At 41.6% G+C, this 16,817-nt stretch overlaps 1 protein-coding gene across 2 annotated transcripts in view; it reads right to left on the bottom strand.

The window, feature by feature from the left end:
- UBE3D (ubiquitin protein ligase E3D) overlaps positions 1–16,817 on the bottom strand; it is a 192,063-nt gene that overhangs the window by 122,091 nt on the left and 53,155 nt on the right. For both annotated transcript variants that reach the window (XM_030199073.1, XM_030199074.1), the window contains exons 4-5: positions 13,216–13,447; positions 4,546–4,615 (exon numbers count right to left, since the gene is read on the bottom strand). In XM_030199073.1, the coding sequence (XP_030054933.1) occupies positions 4,546–4,615; positions 13,216–13,447 (302 nt within the window). The remainder of the gene's footprint in view (positions 1–4,545; positions 4,616–13,215; positions 13,448–16,817) is intronic.

Genomic DNA, 16,817 nt, shown 5'->3' on the forward strand with positions numbered 1-16,817 from the left:
TGGGTTCGCAGTACAACCTTGCTGTGGTAGAACCTGGTGTAAGTTGGGTCTGCTACAAGGGCCTTAAGCTTGCTTACTCTTCTGTCAGAAGTAAGCGCTATTAAGAACACTACCTTATAGGTTTCATGAGAGCTGTAAGAATGACACTGAAATTCCAAACTACAGGCAGTGGTTCGATAGGAGATTTGGTATGACTTTAAACATTTCATGAATCTTACTATCGAGGGATGAACAGAAACTGGTTTCTTATCAAACTTGAAGTGAAACATGCTAATGGCATTCAAATGTACTCTGAGTTAGTTTTGATGCCAGAATCTGAAGGATGGAAGAGGTACTGCAAAAGGGTAGTCAGAGAGCTCCTAGCAGGGTCAAGTGCTCTGGCTTCTATGAACTTTAAGGTCTGAACCAACTGAAGATGTGATTTGGGGTAATTGACCACAAACCCAAGGAGTTCTATGAGCCTTATGTCAGATATAATAGAGGTTGTACCAAATCCTGAGAGGCTGCCTTGATTAACCAGAACTGCTATTATAAGAACCAGGACTCAAGCTACTAAAAAGACATATAGTACAAATATTTTATTGTGTCCACGTTTGCAAGTATTTATTTTTTATATTTTTTTGAGTACCCTCAGATATATAACCCACTGTAAGTGCAAACAATAAAGCCGCCAATCAGTGGTATAGCACTTCTTTCATCGGGTTACTCATATAACTTTTTTGTGGAGCGTATTTTTATATATGCAATTCATACCCCATCACCCAAGTGCTATAGGTATGCTTAAACCTTTCATGCAAACAATAAAAACGTGAAACACAGTGTACTTAGCTTCAAAAATGTCTCGCTGGAAATAAAGCCAAGCTGAAAGTTTTTTTCTTCCAAAGGACGCCTTCCCCTGAAACCGCCCGACTCCGCGGGTTTCAAACAAATTCCTCAGGGACTAGGGTTAAGGCCATGATCTCATTCTTCATGTAAATCCTTAAAAAACGCTGTGAGGATTTACATGAAGAATAAGATCATGGCCTTAACTGTGCAGATTTGTCCTTCTTCTTCCATTTCCATGCTACCTTTCAACAATGATCATATAGAAAGGGTGTGAAGAGACAACAGCAGTTGACACTTCACACGTATCTGTTGAATTTTGGATCTCAGTGCAATTCTGGAGGGGCTGAAGAGGGAAGAATTTAATCATGCTATACTGCTCGTCTTATCTTTGAACTGAACAAAAATTCAAGGCAACTTTTTTTTTTGTGTGCAAGAAATATGTTTTTGAATCAACCGATATTGTTTCTCCTGGTTTATATAAAAAGAAGAATCAACCCAAAAAGAACACCAAATGGGTGTGGAATTACAAAATCACTTACGAAAAAAACCATAAAATAAACATATGGAGAACAAATATATACCCTTTTTAAATTTTTATAAAAAAGGATGAAAAAGCCTCAAAGAAGCTCAAAATCAAAAAGTTTTAAGGAGCTATTATGATCAAACCGATCTTCATTTCATCATTGGCAAAAACCTTCCAAAAAAATCTAGTTTCTTTTAGCAATTTTAATAAATATATCAAGATAGTGCAAACATTGTAGTCTTCCAGAAGTATTCAATGTCAAGTAATCATAGGAAAGCACTAATCTTTAAAATAAGGTGCAGGATAAGAATCCAGATGAATTCTTCCAACTTTCCACTTGCCCATGGGCATAAACTGCTTTTGCAAATGTGACTAGTAATTAATTAATGGTGAGTTGGAATTTCTTCTGTAATACTGAGTGGAGTGTTTGAACATGTTTTCAGATGTTACGCTACGCTTTCCTTGACTCCAAGTATTTGAGACTTTTCTTGATAATGCAGCATAAGAAATTAAAGGGTTCTTTTAATAAACAGCAACAAAAAGTGGCCTTAGCATGTCCTTACACGGATTTTTCTTACGCGCTAAGGACATTTTTATTGCAGCCATGGCCTTTTTGTATTTTTTTTGTATTAAAATAACCACACGCTAATATTGCCATTACAGTATGGTCATTAAAAAATGTTACCGCGTAAGCACTTACCGCCACCCATTTTGTAGGCAGTAAGGGCTCATGTGGTATTCCTGTGCGGCAATAGAGCTGCATAAACTGATTAGCACAAGAATACCCGCTCTCTGCCCCGACACACCCCCTCAAAAAATTCAAAAATGTTTTTAGCGCATAGTTAGTGAACACTAATTTGTCGGTTACTGCAGGATGCCCAAATTTATTTTATTTTGGTTACATTTGTACCCCGCACTTTCCCACTCATGGCAGGCTCAATGCGGCTTACATATACAGGTACTTACTTGAACCTGGGGCAATAGAGGGTTAAGTGACTTGCCCAGAGTCACAAGGAGCTGTGCCTGAGGTGGGAATCGAACTCAGTTCCCCAGGACTAGAGTCCACCACCCTAACCACTAGGCCACTCCTCCACTCCACATAGGCACTATTTTAAGCTACGCTACATGTGTGTTAGCACCTAATGCAGCTTAGTAAAAAGGCCCTGAAATCATCTTGATAAACAAATAGTGGGGGCTTAGACTGGGTTCTCATACTACTTACTACTTATTTCTATAGTACTACCAGACATATGCAGCACTGCACACTTGAACATGGACAGACAGTCCCTGTTTGACAGAGCTTACAATCTAATTAGGACAGACAAACAGGACAAATAAAGGATAAGGGAATTACTAAGGTGCAAATGATAAAGCATGGGTACTGAACAACTGAATAGGGGTTAGGAGTTAAAAGCAGCATCAAAAAGGTGGGTTTTTAGACTAGATTTGAAGACGTACTGGCTCAGGAAGTCTATTCTAAGCATATGGTGCAGCAAGTTAAAAAGAACACAGTCTGGAGTTAGCAGTGGAGGAGAAGGGTGCAGATAAGAAAGATTTACCCAATGAACGGAGTTCCCAGGGAGGAGTGTAGGGAGAGGTAAGAGTGGAAAAGTACTGAGGAGCTGCCGAGTAAATGCACTTGTAAGTCAATAAGAGGAGTTTGAACTGTATGCGGAAACGGATAGGGAGCCAGTGAAGTGACTTGAGGAGAGGGCTAATATGAGCATAGTGACACTGGCGGAATATAAGTCGTGCAGCAGAATTTTGAACAGATTGAAGTGGAGAGAGATGGCTTAGTGGGAGACCTTGTTTTGATTTTCTTACATTACTGTTGTAGATCACTGGAATCTGGATTATTAAAAACATAAAATATACTCTAGTAGATAGATACCTTTCAAATTGCTTATAACATTGTATAGTAGAGCTCAAAAAAGGCAGAAAAATACAGAAATTATTACAATTGCCGTCATCTACTATACGACACCAATGGCCTGGTTAAAAAAAAAGTTTTTTGAGCTCTGAGGTGCAATGTTAAGAAAAGGAATTTGAAAGTTACTTTTATCCACTGGAGTATATTTTGTATTTTTAATAAATAGGATTTGAGTAATTTGATTATCCTGGTCTAAAGAGAACACAGAAAAAAAATATAAAAAATCAAAAAGAAGCAAAATTGATTGTACCTTATGGAACAATGATTCTATTTTATAGTGAGTATCACTGGTGAGTAGTGATTTCCCATAAAAGAAGGTTCTCTTTTTATGTTTTAATTAATACACTTACACACTGCTATATTAATTAGAAATCTGAGGTTTTATATTGAGTGCCACTATCAAGCACATGTCATACTGGAAGTCCAGATGGAAGAGACGCAGTACTGTTTCTGTGACTCTATTTACTGATCATGTGACCCCACGCAGATCTCTCAAGCCTGAGTAGTAGTAATTAAGTTTCACTGAAAATTGATGTTTAGATGCTACTTAGGCTCACAGGTATGTCTACTTTTAAGTACAATACCATATTTGCATTTTTAAAAACAATGATCATCTAACTTCAATAGTACACTCACTGCATAACGAGGGGTACTCAGCCAAATCCTCAGAACAACCCTAGCCAGTCAGGTTTTCAGGATCTCCACAAAATGAATAGGCATGAGATAGATTTGCACACAATGTACGAAGTGTATAAACATCTGTCTCGTGCCTAATCATTGTGAAGATCCTGAAATCTGACTGGCTAGATATGTTCTGAGGATTGACCACTTCTGCTTACTACTGTCTTGAACTCTATTTCACTCAAGAATTTTTTTTATTTAAATGTGAATCTTGTTTTTATTGTTTTTTTGAAATGAAATCTGTGATTATTATTTTGTGTTTACCTTAATGTAATGTAAGCCACAAACAAACCAAATTCAAAATTTGGATTTTGTGGGATGTAAATTTAATAAAATGAAATGAAAAATGACTGACTTGAGAACCACTGCATTAAGGGGGTCTTTTACTAAGCTGCAGTAGCGTTTTTAGCTTGTGGTAGAAATCAGCTAGCGATAAACACCAAGACACCCACTATATTCCTATGGGTGTCTCAGCATTTACTGCCAGCTAAAAACACTACTGCGACTTTTGACCCCCTTAACTAACACTAGAAGGTAAAGAAAAAAAACTATCAACCAGGGCATGTTCTTTTTGTATAATACATACCTGATGATACTCTTTCTCCAAGAATGGCTTTGCAGCGCTTACAGGTTACTCTGGTATTTTCTTTTGATTTCTAAAGAACAAAAAATGTCATAGTAGGGGGGGAAGGGAAGGGGGGGAATGGAGAAGAAGGAAGGAATAGGGGGGGGGGGGGGGAAGGAAACATGAAACACTTGGTTGATGGTAGTTTTTATATGATTTGTATCAGTGTATATTAAAAGGACCGAAGTAATGTATAGGAGTTTAATGGTTGTGCACCTTTGGTTTACCTATATGCAAACACTATCGAACTATGAACGTGTTGGGGAGGGGGAGAGGGGAGGAGAAGGGGTTGGGATGAAAATGGTAAAATGTTTGATGACAGATCTTATCACTCAGTTTGACAGTGGATTTTGATGTTGGCCTTTTTGTTCAGGCTGGAATGGAATGTTTTGTTCTATGTTGTCATCAATAAAAATGTTCAAACATAAAATGTCATTTAAAAGTCATTCATTTCTTTTGAAAAAAAATACATAATACAGATGTTCATCTCCAAAATGCATAGTGTCCAAATATGTTTACTGACATTTTAATAATAATAAAAAAAAAGAGAGTAACTGTTACTGTATCTTCTCTCCTACACCTTAATCCAATATGCTTGAAGCCTTGAACATTAGTAAAGTATATATGATATGGCACCAATATCGTTTTTATAATTCCAACATCTATTGTCTCATTCAATGGAGCAGTGGCGTAGCTACATGGGGCCTGGGGGGGGCCTGGGCCCCTCAGATTTGGCCCTGGACCCCTCCCCCGTCGCCGTCGCGTACCTGTGCTGGCGGGGGTCCCCAATCCCCGCCAGCCGAAGTTCTGTGTCTTCAGCCCGTCTCTGGGTCGGCACGTTGCTGCATCCGATTCTGCAAGCGGGAAGCTGATTCTCTTTGCGTGGTATGAATCATCCTGACGTCCTGCACGTAGGAATGTGCAGGACGTCAGGACGATTCATACCACGCAAAGAGAATCAGCTTCCCGCTTGCAGAATCAGATCAGCTGCTGCAGCAGTCTGCAGCAACGTGCCGACCCAGAGACAGGCTGAAGAGTCTTCAGTGAAGACACAGAACTTCTGCTGGCGGGGATTGGGGACCCCCGCCAGCACAGGTACTCGACGGCGATGGCGACGGGGGAGGGTTGGTGACGCTGGGGGAGGGGTCAAAGATGGCGTCGGCGGGGGGGGGGGTCAAAAATGGCGGCGCGGGGAGGGGGAATGTGCCCCCTCATCTTGGGCTCTGGCCCCCCCTCCCGCTGAAGTCTGGCTATGCCCCTGTAGTAGAGTACTTATCAATTTTTAAAGGAGTCCAAAATGCCCTATAAGCCAGAAAGAACATTGATTGGGTGACTGATGCAAAGTGAGAACATAAGAGTAGCCATACTGAGTCAGATCAATGGTCCATCTAGCCCAGTATCCTGTTTTCCAAACAGTGGCCATTTTCTGTGGTCTTTTCCCCCATTTTTTGCCTCTTTTTGATTGGGTGCTGTTAGTCACATTCAGAGTTTTTGCTCGCTTTCTGCATTACTGCTACTCATGTTTACACCAAACACATGAAAAGAGCCATCAACTGGATTTAATTGCTTTTTCTAATGGTTGGAGTAACAATTGTTCAGTGGAAATAGCCTAGTGCACACCAATTCCTTGGTCGGATCATTTTTTTATTCAATTCACATGGTTTTGGCAGGAAAAGAAGCTCTTGAGGGAGAATAATATAGAGATTAGATTATCTAGGGGTCATATCGATCATGTCCAGTTCTGAAACAGAGTTGATACTCTTGTTCTGAAGGCTGGCAATCAACCAGAGACAGAGTGAGCGGCTGAATCTTGGATGATATCGCTCCTCTGTCTACCAGATTGCGGAGAGTTAGAAAGTCAGACTAGTGGTTTGATCAGGAATTGTTGTCCTTAAAGAGGAGTCGTAGGCATAAAGCATGGAAATGGAGTAAGAGTCCAACTGCTGAGAATAGAAGGAATTGGTGAATTCAGGTAAAGGAGTATAAGGCTTTGATTTCATCTAAGAAAAAGCAGTTTTATGGTAGACTGGCGATTTGATTTGAAGAAACTATACAATCTGGTGGATTTGTTTATTTAGATGGAGGATCTAGTGACACCAAGTGGCCATCAGAGGCCAACAGCTGCTGAACTAGTGCTGTATTTTGAGTCAATTTTAGAAATATTAGATTGCAGCTCCCTCTAGCTCTCAACATTGCTGAGGTTTTTAATTTTATTTATTTTTATTACATTTGTACACCGCGCTTTCCCACTCATGGCAGGCTCAATGCGGCTTACATGGGGCAATGGAGGGTTAAGTGACTTGCCCAGAGTCACAAGGAGCTACCTGTGCCTGAAGTGGGAATCAAACTCAGTTCCTCAGTTCCCCAGGACCAAAGTCCACCACCCTAACCACTAGGCCACTCCTCCATCAGCTAATGATGAGTTGTCTGCAATACCAGTTGATAGACTGTGGTCACAACTTAAGGAAAACGATGTAGCTGATGTAAGGGGTCTGCTGTTGAGGTATGCTAAATCATCTTGTGGTCTGGACTCTTGTCCTGCGTATTTGATGCGGCATGTGTCGGCTCCATTCCTTTTTTTCCTTAACGGATTGGTTGAATGAGCAGTTAAGCATGGGGGCTTTCCCTTAAGTGGGGAAAAATTGCATTAACCCCAATACCTAAAGATATTAAGGGAAACCTGGAGTCAGCAATTATAGGCCAATTGCCTCCTTTCCATTATTGATTAAAATAATGGAGGGTTGTATTTTGCAGCCTTTGGAGGATTACTTAGATCAGTTTGAAATTTTGCACTATTCCCAATTGGGATTTCATAGGCAGTACAGCACAGAAGCAGTGGTAGGTGCCATTACATCATTAGGAAAAAACATTCTGAGTCAGGGAAAATGAGAAGTTCTAATTCAGTCTGACCTTTCCTGCGCATCTGACTTGGTGGACCATGAACTTTTATTAGGATTGTTGAGCAATTTTGGACTGCAAGGGGCAGTCTTGCTATGGTTTCAGGGATTTTTATCTTATCGTACCTACCAAGTCAGGTGCGGGGAAGATGTTTCAGAAGTTTGGATGTCATCCTATGAGGTTGGATCTTTAAACTACACTCTTTAGAACCGCGAGGTCTAAACTCTCGATTGGATTGGTGTGATTTCTTTTAGAATATCCAATTGTAGTATTTCTCTAAATTCCTGATTGGACAATGAGTAGTCAGCGTCTGACGTCAGATATTTTACTTATACCAGTTGAGTGATGTCTCTCTAGATCAGACTAGCTACATTTGAAACGCCGTGCAATGAGTTCCAAGTACTGTGCTGTTGGCTTCATAGTAAGAATTTTTGTTAAATAGTTTAAGTTGCAATATATTAACTCTTGTGTTTGTATCCCGCAGTAAGTACCCGAGACCTTGAAAAAGCAGCGAAACGCTGGCCAACGTCGGCTCGGGGTAACTCAACAAGGAACAACACAGCATGAAGCAGGAGTTGCATTGAATCTCAAGCAATAAAGCTAAGTGCATTGCAACATAATATGTTTTTTTCCTTAAAAAATTCTTATTCTTGAGAAACAAAAAATTTTGAATAAATTACTGCGATCCCAGTAGAAATTTACTTAGGGCTGCTCATAAGGGGTTTTTGCCTATAGAAATTCATCGAGGGCCACCTAAAAGGGGTTTTTTTGCCTATGATGAAGAGAAGACCTGACGGTCTATTTTAGCTCCGACAGATTGATATTGGATCTGGGAGCTCTTTGAGGCTTTTCCCCATACACCATTGTAATTTTGTATCAGGTGGAAGCTTTAATATTTAGAATTAGTATTCATCTCCACACCACCAAATATATTTATTTAGTTGATCCTATGAGGTTCCACAGGGTTTGACCCTTTCACCGACTTTATTCCATATTGTTTTGCAGTCTTTATGTATTATTTTGGAGCAAGCACAGTTTCAAAGTTTTATATATGCAAACGACATTTCAGTGTTGTGTCCAGTTTTTAAAGACTGGAACGTTACTTATGCGCAAATTTTAAGTGTATGAAATTGATTGAGTCTTGGATTGTGCAACATCAGCTCAAGATTAAAAAAGAAAAGAAATGGTACTTACGGTTGGGACCTTTGAGCCATCCTTTCCGCTACAATACAGTAACTGTGGGGGGTCAGACTGTTTTCGTTTTGGGACAGAGTCCAAATTATTGGGAGTGGTGATTGAAAGTACACTTAGTATGAAGCCGCAAATTAACTCAGTTGTTAAGAAACTTTTTATCAACTTAAAAAAACTTTGCTGTAGTAAGAAGTATTTTGAAACTTCAATTTTTAGACTTGTTGTTTAAACATTAATCTTGTTTATCCTTGACTATTGTAATATAATATATACGTGGGTTGTGCCAAATCCTCTTTAAGAGGTCTACAGATAGTCCAAAATAGGGCTGTGTGCTTGATTTATTCTTTGAAAAAGTTCGAGCCTCTATCATCCTACTTTTTGAAAGTACATTGGCTTCTGGTAGAAGCTCGGATTTAAGTTAGGTGTTACTGTCTTTCGGTTGCTGCAGGGTGAGGCCCCCTTCTATCTTACTGCTGCGATGACCGTATTATTGGGGGGAAATTCAGACCATTTAAGTGCTCAATGTTTATTGTCTTTTCCTTCAGTTAGGAATGTCAGGTATAATAGAATTTTTTTCATCTTCACTTTCTTATCAAGCTCCAGCTTTTTGGAATTTGCTGCCATTGGAGCTAAGGCATTGCTCCGATTTTCTTGAGTTTAGAAGGTTGCTTAAGACTTTTTTGTTTAAGAAGTATGTAGTGGAATCTTTTAATTAATTATTTTATTCTGAATGTGTTATAGTATATTGTATTGTATTCTGAATATTATGTTCATTCTTTTATTTCTGTAACCCGCAGTGAACTGCATTTGTTTTTGTTTTTTGTTACATTTGTACTCCGCACTTTCCCACTCATGGCAGGCTCAATGCGGCTTACATGGGGCAATGGAGGGTTAAGTGACTTGCCCAGAGTCACAAGGAGCTGCCTGTGCCTGAAGTGGGAATCGAACTCAGTTCCTCAGGACCAGAGTCCACCACCCTAACCACTAGGCCACTCTTCCACACATTGGTATTAGCGACCTATAAGTCCTTTATAAAATAAAAATAAATAAATCACTTTGGTTGTACCACAGAAAGGTGGTATATCAAATCCATACCTTACCTAGAAGGGGACTCTGATCCCCAAGATCTTTGATCAACATTCCAAGCTCAATACTAACAGCCATCCACGCCCAAAGTTAAACTGGGTGAGTTTAGCCCTGAAGGCTTTATCCACTGAGCTGTAACCATGTTGGTCACACTCCTGGATGCAATCCTGAAAAGCTGTAGAGGATATCAGACAGAGACTCCTCCTGATTGCAGATGTCTATGGGTTTGCCCCGGAGTATATGCACCCCTTGATCGACCTCCCGCCAGCTTTCACTATTGGAGCACCATGAATGATCCTGTTCATGTGTATAATGAAAATGTAACTGGCTCTGTAGTAAACACTGTTACCAATGGACAGTTGTGCAGGTGGTAACTTTTTTTTTCTGAAGTATCAGTGAATGAACTTGATCTAGTACTTAAAGCCTTTAATATCTGCCTCTGTCAGGTGCTGAAATACTTCATTCTTTCACTAATACCTTGCAAATGGACAAAAGGTTACACTAGTCCGTTTTTAAAGTATTCCGACCACGTCTGCAAGTTTGCTCAACATATCTCGGTATAAAAGCCTGTAAAAGGGCACCTTTTTCCAACTCTAAGGCCCAGATGCTCAAAATTCCGGCACTGTATGAAACAGCACCAGAAACTTTCTCAGAACTGAACTGTTCTGCAAGCCAGTGCAGACACCTAATGCCAGCTTGGAGCTGGTGTAGGTTCTGCAGTAGTAAGGACACCCTTACGAGCTGTGCTGATCATTCTGCTTTGGAAGGAATAGGAAATTCCCTCATCTGAATATATTTGAATGTCATTTGCACTGTTTCTCAGCACGTGTGTTGTGCATACTACACTTGCAAATGTGGGTGCTAGTCCGGCTTGATGGCCTCTAGCGCCTGCATCTGCTTCGGGCCTTAAGTGTTGCTGAAATAGGTTCAGGGAATAGCATGAGTGATAGCAAAAGAACAGAGCTGATAAAAAGTCCTTAAAATGTCTCTCTACCTTCTACAGACTCATCAAGGAATCCTGTGCAGAAGGAATGGATCCTCAGAAGCTTAGCCGAAATTGGGTGGTGGAGCCGGAGGGGGGAAGAGGGGTTGCTGGTGGGGAGGCGAAGATAGTGGTGGGCAGACTTATACGGTCTGTGCCAGATCCGTGGTGGGAGGCGGGACTGGTGGTTAGGAGGCGGGGAATAGTGCTGGGCAGACTTATACGGTCTGTGCCAGAGCCGGTGGTGGGAGGCGGGGCTGGTGGTTAGGAGGAGGGGATAGTGCTGGCCAGACTTATACGGTCTGTGCCCTGAAAAAGACAGGTACAAATCAAGGTAAGGTATACACATGAGTTTATCTTGTTGGGCAGACTGGATGGACTGTGCGGGTCTTTTTCTGCCGTCATCTACTATGTATGTATGTAAGTTTAAAACAAATATCAAAAAGCTAAAAGAAGACCCCATGGAAAGCAATACAGAGCTTGGCTTGTGTTTGTTTTTGCCAACATTTGTTTTTGTTTTTGATAAATCACGATCCCCCAAAGCTATGTTTATGAAATCACCAAAGTGAGGTCCTAAAGAACAAAACCATCTTTATCACGTTAATTTTCTTAGAGGCTGCTACAGGAGTATCAGTCATCACACAGCCAATCTGATCTGGATTCTCATGTCATTTATCATCCAGTGGTTGATCTACAAACCAATTCCATAAAATGACAAGAGCTGCATAGTTATTTATTCAATTTTCATGCTGTCAGTTGGTCATGTACAGATAATGTCCGCTTCAATTTTTTCCAATTGGAAAAATCATGTAAAGAAAATGTAAACATAATCATATATTTAGCAACTTTAACTATACAAAATTGTAAATGTACAACAGCAAATATAGAAAGGTTAAGTCATGACAGTTTTAATGTTATGCCTTTAGAAAGACTTGTTTTGTAAAATATTAGAAACATTATTTATTTATTAGAATTTATTAAAGTGGTGGACTTTGGTCCTGGGGAACTGGGTTCGATTCCCACTTCAGGCACAGGCAGCTCCTTGTGACTCTGGGCAAGTCACTTAACCCTCCATTGCCCCATGTAAGCCGCATTGAGCCTGCCATGAGTGGGAAAGCACAGGGTACAAATGTAAGAAAAATAAAATAAATAAATTAACTGCATTTATGAAGAAATTACATAGTAACATAGTAGATGACGGCAGAAAAAGATCTGCACGGTCCATCCAGTCTGCCCAACAAGATAACTCATATTTGCTGCTTTTTGTGTATACCCTACTTTGATTTGTACCTGTGCTCTTCAGGGCACAGACCGTATAAGTCTGCCCCGCACTATCCCCGCCTCCCAACCACCAGCCCCACCTCCCAACCACCGGCTCTGGCACAGGCACAGACCATATAAGTCTGCCCAGCACTATCCTCACCTCCCCAGCCCTGCCTCTCAACCCCGGCTCTGGCACAGACCGTACAAGTCTGTCCAGCACTATCCCCGCCTCCCAACCACCAGTCCCGCTTCCCACCACCAGCTCTGGCACAGACCGTATAAGTCTGCCCAGCCCTATCCCCGCCTCCCAACCACCAGCCCCGCCTCCCGATCTTGACTAAGCTCCTGAGGATCCATTCCTTCGGCACAGGATTCCCCAAGGCGGTTGTTTGTAATAGGAAGAAAAACAATTTGAACTTTGTTTACCATCATACTGCATAAAGTACTCATTCACAACGGTTGGATGCAGGGGCGTAGCTACCTGGGGCCACGGGGGCCTGCCCCCCCCCCCAGATTTGGCCCTGGCCCCCCGCCACCGCCGACCCTTTCAACCCCCCCTTTCCCGCCGCTGCCAACCCTTCCCCGACAACGGCGGTGGGAAGGGGAGGTCAAAGGTGGCGGGGGGTCCGCAGCGCTGGGGGGGGGGCTAAAATGTGCCCCCTCACCTCGGGCTCTGGCCCCCCCTCCCGCCAAAGTCTGGCTACACCCCTGGTTGGATGATCCTCTCCCACTCGAGTACTGAAACTTGAATAAGGAAGTGATCTAGTGGTTAGAGCAGAGGTTTTCAACACAGTCCTCGAGGCACACCCTGTCAGTCAGGGTTTTCAGGATATCCCCATTGAATTTAATGAAGTGAAGCTCTTTCTTCATAAAGGCGGTTAATAAATTCCAATAAATAAATAAATAACATTTCTAGGTTAGAGAAATGGGATAAAAAAAAACAGATAAAACAGGGTTCAAATCCACCTTTCTGCCAATTTCATTCCATGAGACCTCAGTCGAGTCACTTTACCTTCCATTGCCTCGGGTACCCACTTAGATTGTAAATTCTTTGGTGCAAGGATTTAACATTTCTGAATACTTATCTCCATTGTACAATGCTACATATGCCCAATAGCATTATAAAAATGATAGAGTACACAATTCTTTGCCACAAATGTACAGCACAGCTTCAATTCAGTTAGCTAGTTACTGTGGAGTAACAAACTTACCAAGGTAGAGTTATTCGTCAATGTAGGGTGACTGCTCTCTGGCTGATCTCCTTTTGTTTCTGGCACACAGGACTCATTACTTGCATTCACTAGTAGATAGGTGTCTCCAAGAAAGCAATCATCATGGCAAGGTTGTAGAACCCTGTTTGCAAAGGGGTCCGGATGGCAACACCACTCCTCCACTAAGGAGCTCCAGTTTTCATTTGGTAAAGGAAGAACTCTAAGGAACACCCTATACAGGGAAAAGACACAAATCAAATTACTTCAGAGACCCAATTTTGCATTTACCTACACAACATAGTTTACACTTTCGACTTGAAGAACAATTTTAGAAGTATTCTAAAATTAAGAACAAGAAACTACAAAGTCTTGATTGAATAAGCAGAAGTATAGTCAGATTGTGATGTCAGGGGAGCGGAGAGGAGCACACGCACACAGAATAAATGTGACGGATCGGCTGACAAACAAGCGCCGTCGCAAGTCTGTTTAGGGGTGTGGTCACTCCCCTGGCGCCCCACTGTGCATAAGTCTTTACACTCCTTGACAATACTTGGTGGAAGTTCCTCTTGCACAGTAAAAACTGAGCCCTTGCTAAAGTCTTCAATGACCTCTTCCTAGCCAGATCCTAAGGCCTCTATTCTATCCTCATTCTTCTTGATCTATCTGCTGCTATTAGCACTTTGATTACCACCTACTCCTTGATACACTGTCCTCCCTTGGATTTTGTGGCTCTGTTTTGTCTTGGTTTTCTTCTCAGCAGAGTCAGAGAGGTGAACAAGGTATTCAAGCAGTTTTTGCATAGGACAAGGGAAAACAATCTAGGGCTTTGCCCCCTCCCCCACACCAGATGGCAAACCTCTTCCATTTGAAAGTATAGCACCTATTGGTGGAATCTTTCCTGGAAGCTAGCAGGTTCTTGAATACACCTTCGGCAGTTGAAAGAATGCTAATTCTACGCCCTCAACATACAAGCCATGAGGGCAAGAAATTGAAGGTTGGGAAGCAGAGGAGACCTCTCATTCTGAGCAATGAGGGTCCAAAAACACTCTAAGAATCTTCAGACAATAACTCCAGAAGAAGAGGGAACCATATCTGTCTAAGTCAATGTGGTGCGACAATGATCATGGTGCCCCAATCCTGCTTAAGTTTCATTAAAGTCTTTCCAATCAGAGGGATGGGAGGATATGCATACAGAAGGCCTTTTCCCCAATTAAGGAAAAAGGCATACAACACTATTTTGCCGTGTGATCTGAGTCTGTGGCAGTACTGAGGGTCTTTGTTGTTGAGATGATTGGCAAAAAGATCCACTGAAGGTGTGCCCACTCTCGGAAGATCTTCCAGGCAATTCCCATGCTGATAGACCACTAATGTGGTTACATTACCCTGCTCAGCCTGTCCAACAGACTGTTGTCTTTTCCTGCCAGGTATGTGGCTGAGTACCATTCCATGACTGGAAGCCCTTCACAACTACTTCCTGACACAAGGTGTAGGAACTCATGCCCCTCTGCTTCTTGACGTAGTACATGGCAAATTGACTGTCTGTTTGGATTAGAACAATTTGGTTCAAGAGCTGATCTCTGAAAGCCTTTAGAGTATTCTAAATTGCCTGCTGGGTGCCCTGAGCAGACCAGTGTCCCTGGGTGTGAGTGAGGCCAGCTATATAAGCATTCCATCGAGCCTTGAAACACTTTCTTCCCAAAGACTCCAGAGTATGAGCATTTCTGCCTTCTATTGAAAATAATGGCATGAATCACCATAAAATTAAATAAATTTATGACTTAAAAATACTAACCATCCTACAATCTCCTCAGAGAGAAGCAGTAGTGTAGCCAGACTTCAGTTTCTGGGTGGGCATGGGAGTGGACTGGGAAAGCATGACCCACGCATTTCCTGTCCACCCCCCCTCCCCCCCCCCAATAAAGATAAATAACTTGGCTGGCGGGGATCTCCTGCCCCGCCAACAGAATAATCTTCTGGAGTCCCGAGGTCCGAGAAGTCTCACTTTCACGCCAGTCACCAGCGTGTATCTGACACCAGCACTGGCCCCCTCCCCCATGCATGCTCTGTTCAACCAGCATTCCGTGCACACAAGCACGGAGGTGCCAATTCAATTGAACTGAGCATGTTTAAGGGGTAGGGGGGGCAATGCCAGTGTCAGCAGTTGGAAGCATGTTGCTGACTGTTGTAGGGTTGAGACTGCTCCGGTGGGCCACTGCCCACTATGCCACCGGAGAGAAGCAGCAGCTTACTGTTTAGAGCAGCAGCCTGAGGACCAAGGAAGAATCTCACCAATTCTCCATGGGTCTTTAGGCAAGTCACTTCACCCTCCATTGCCTCAAATACAAACTTAGGGCTAGATTTACTAGCGCTGCATTATTGCATTTTAACATGCATTATTTAATGCGATACCCATTACTTTTAATGGAGTCAATCTACTAAAAACTTGCATTAAATGTAGATTAACATGTGATAATGCAGATTAGTAATCCTAACCCTTAGACTGTAAACCCTCTGAGGAGAGGGAAATACCTACTGTACCTGAAAGTAACTTGCCTTGGGTAACAGATACATTTTAAACATATTATCCCTAACATTAAAAAAAAAAAGAAAAACAGAGGAATTTTTTTTTAAGTTGAATACTTTATGGCCAATTTAAAATTCTACTTATGACCTGTACATAGCAACGCAATTTTACTCAATATGACTGATAAGTACATAAGTATTGCCACACTGGGACAGACCAAAGGTCCATCAAGCCCAGCATCCTGTTTCCAACAGTGGCCAAGCCAGGTCACAAATACCTGGCAAGATCCCAAAAAACTTCAATACATTTTATACTGCTTATCCCAGAAATAGCAGTGGATTTTTCCCAAGTCAATTTAATAATGGTCTATCGACTTTTCCTTTAGGAAGCTGTCCAGACCTTTTTTAAACCCCACTAAGCTAACCGCCTTTACCACGTTCTCTGGCAACGAATTCCACAGTTTAATTACACGTTGAGTGAAGAAAATATTTTCTCCGATTCGTATTATTTTTACTGCTTTGTAGCTTCATTGCATGCCCCCTAGTCCTAGGATAAAAAAAGGTAATTACATTGTGTAGGCTGAACTTTCAATATGTGGTTAAAGTTTCTGAAATATTAAATGCTACTGAGAAACATGAGGACAGTCGCTGAAATGACCCAATCAGCTACACTAAACAGGGATATAAAAATAAGGGAAAAATCTCCTAGATGCAAATGAAGGTTGGTAGCACCAGGATCATAGCCCTAGCTCCAATTAACAAACTGCTAGGTCAAACATTAAAAATAAATGCTTGGGCCTTATGCATCTTCCTGGTTTAAGATAAAGTAGGGGAAAAAAACAGAAGCAAAAAACGATGATAAAGAATGTAATTTGGCTGAGGGTAGTGTATGTGAGAATACACTGAAGGTCCATTCACTTAGATAAAGCATACACTAACTCTATTAGCATTATTTTATTTAGATTTTGCTAACACCTTTTTCAGTAGTAGCTCAAGGTGAGTTACATCACTACTACTACTTAGAGGGGCATAATCGAAAGGTCGTCCAAGTACGAATTAGGACGCTCTTGCGAAGTCGG

This window comes from Microcaecilia unicolor, chromosome 3, assembly GCF_901765095.1.
Source record: "Microcaecilia unicolor chromosome 3, aMicUni1.1, whole genome shotgun sequence".
Lineage (NCBI taxonomy): Eukaryota > Metazoa > Chordata > Amphibia > Gymnophiona > Siphonopidae > Microcaecilia > Microcaecilia unicolor.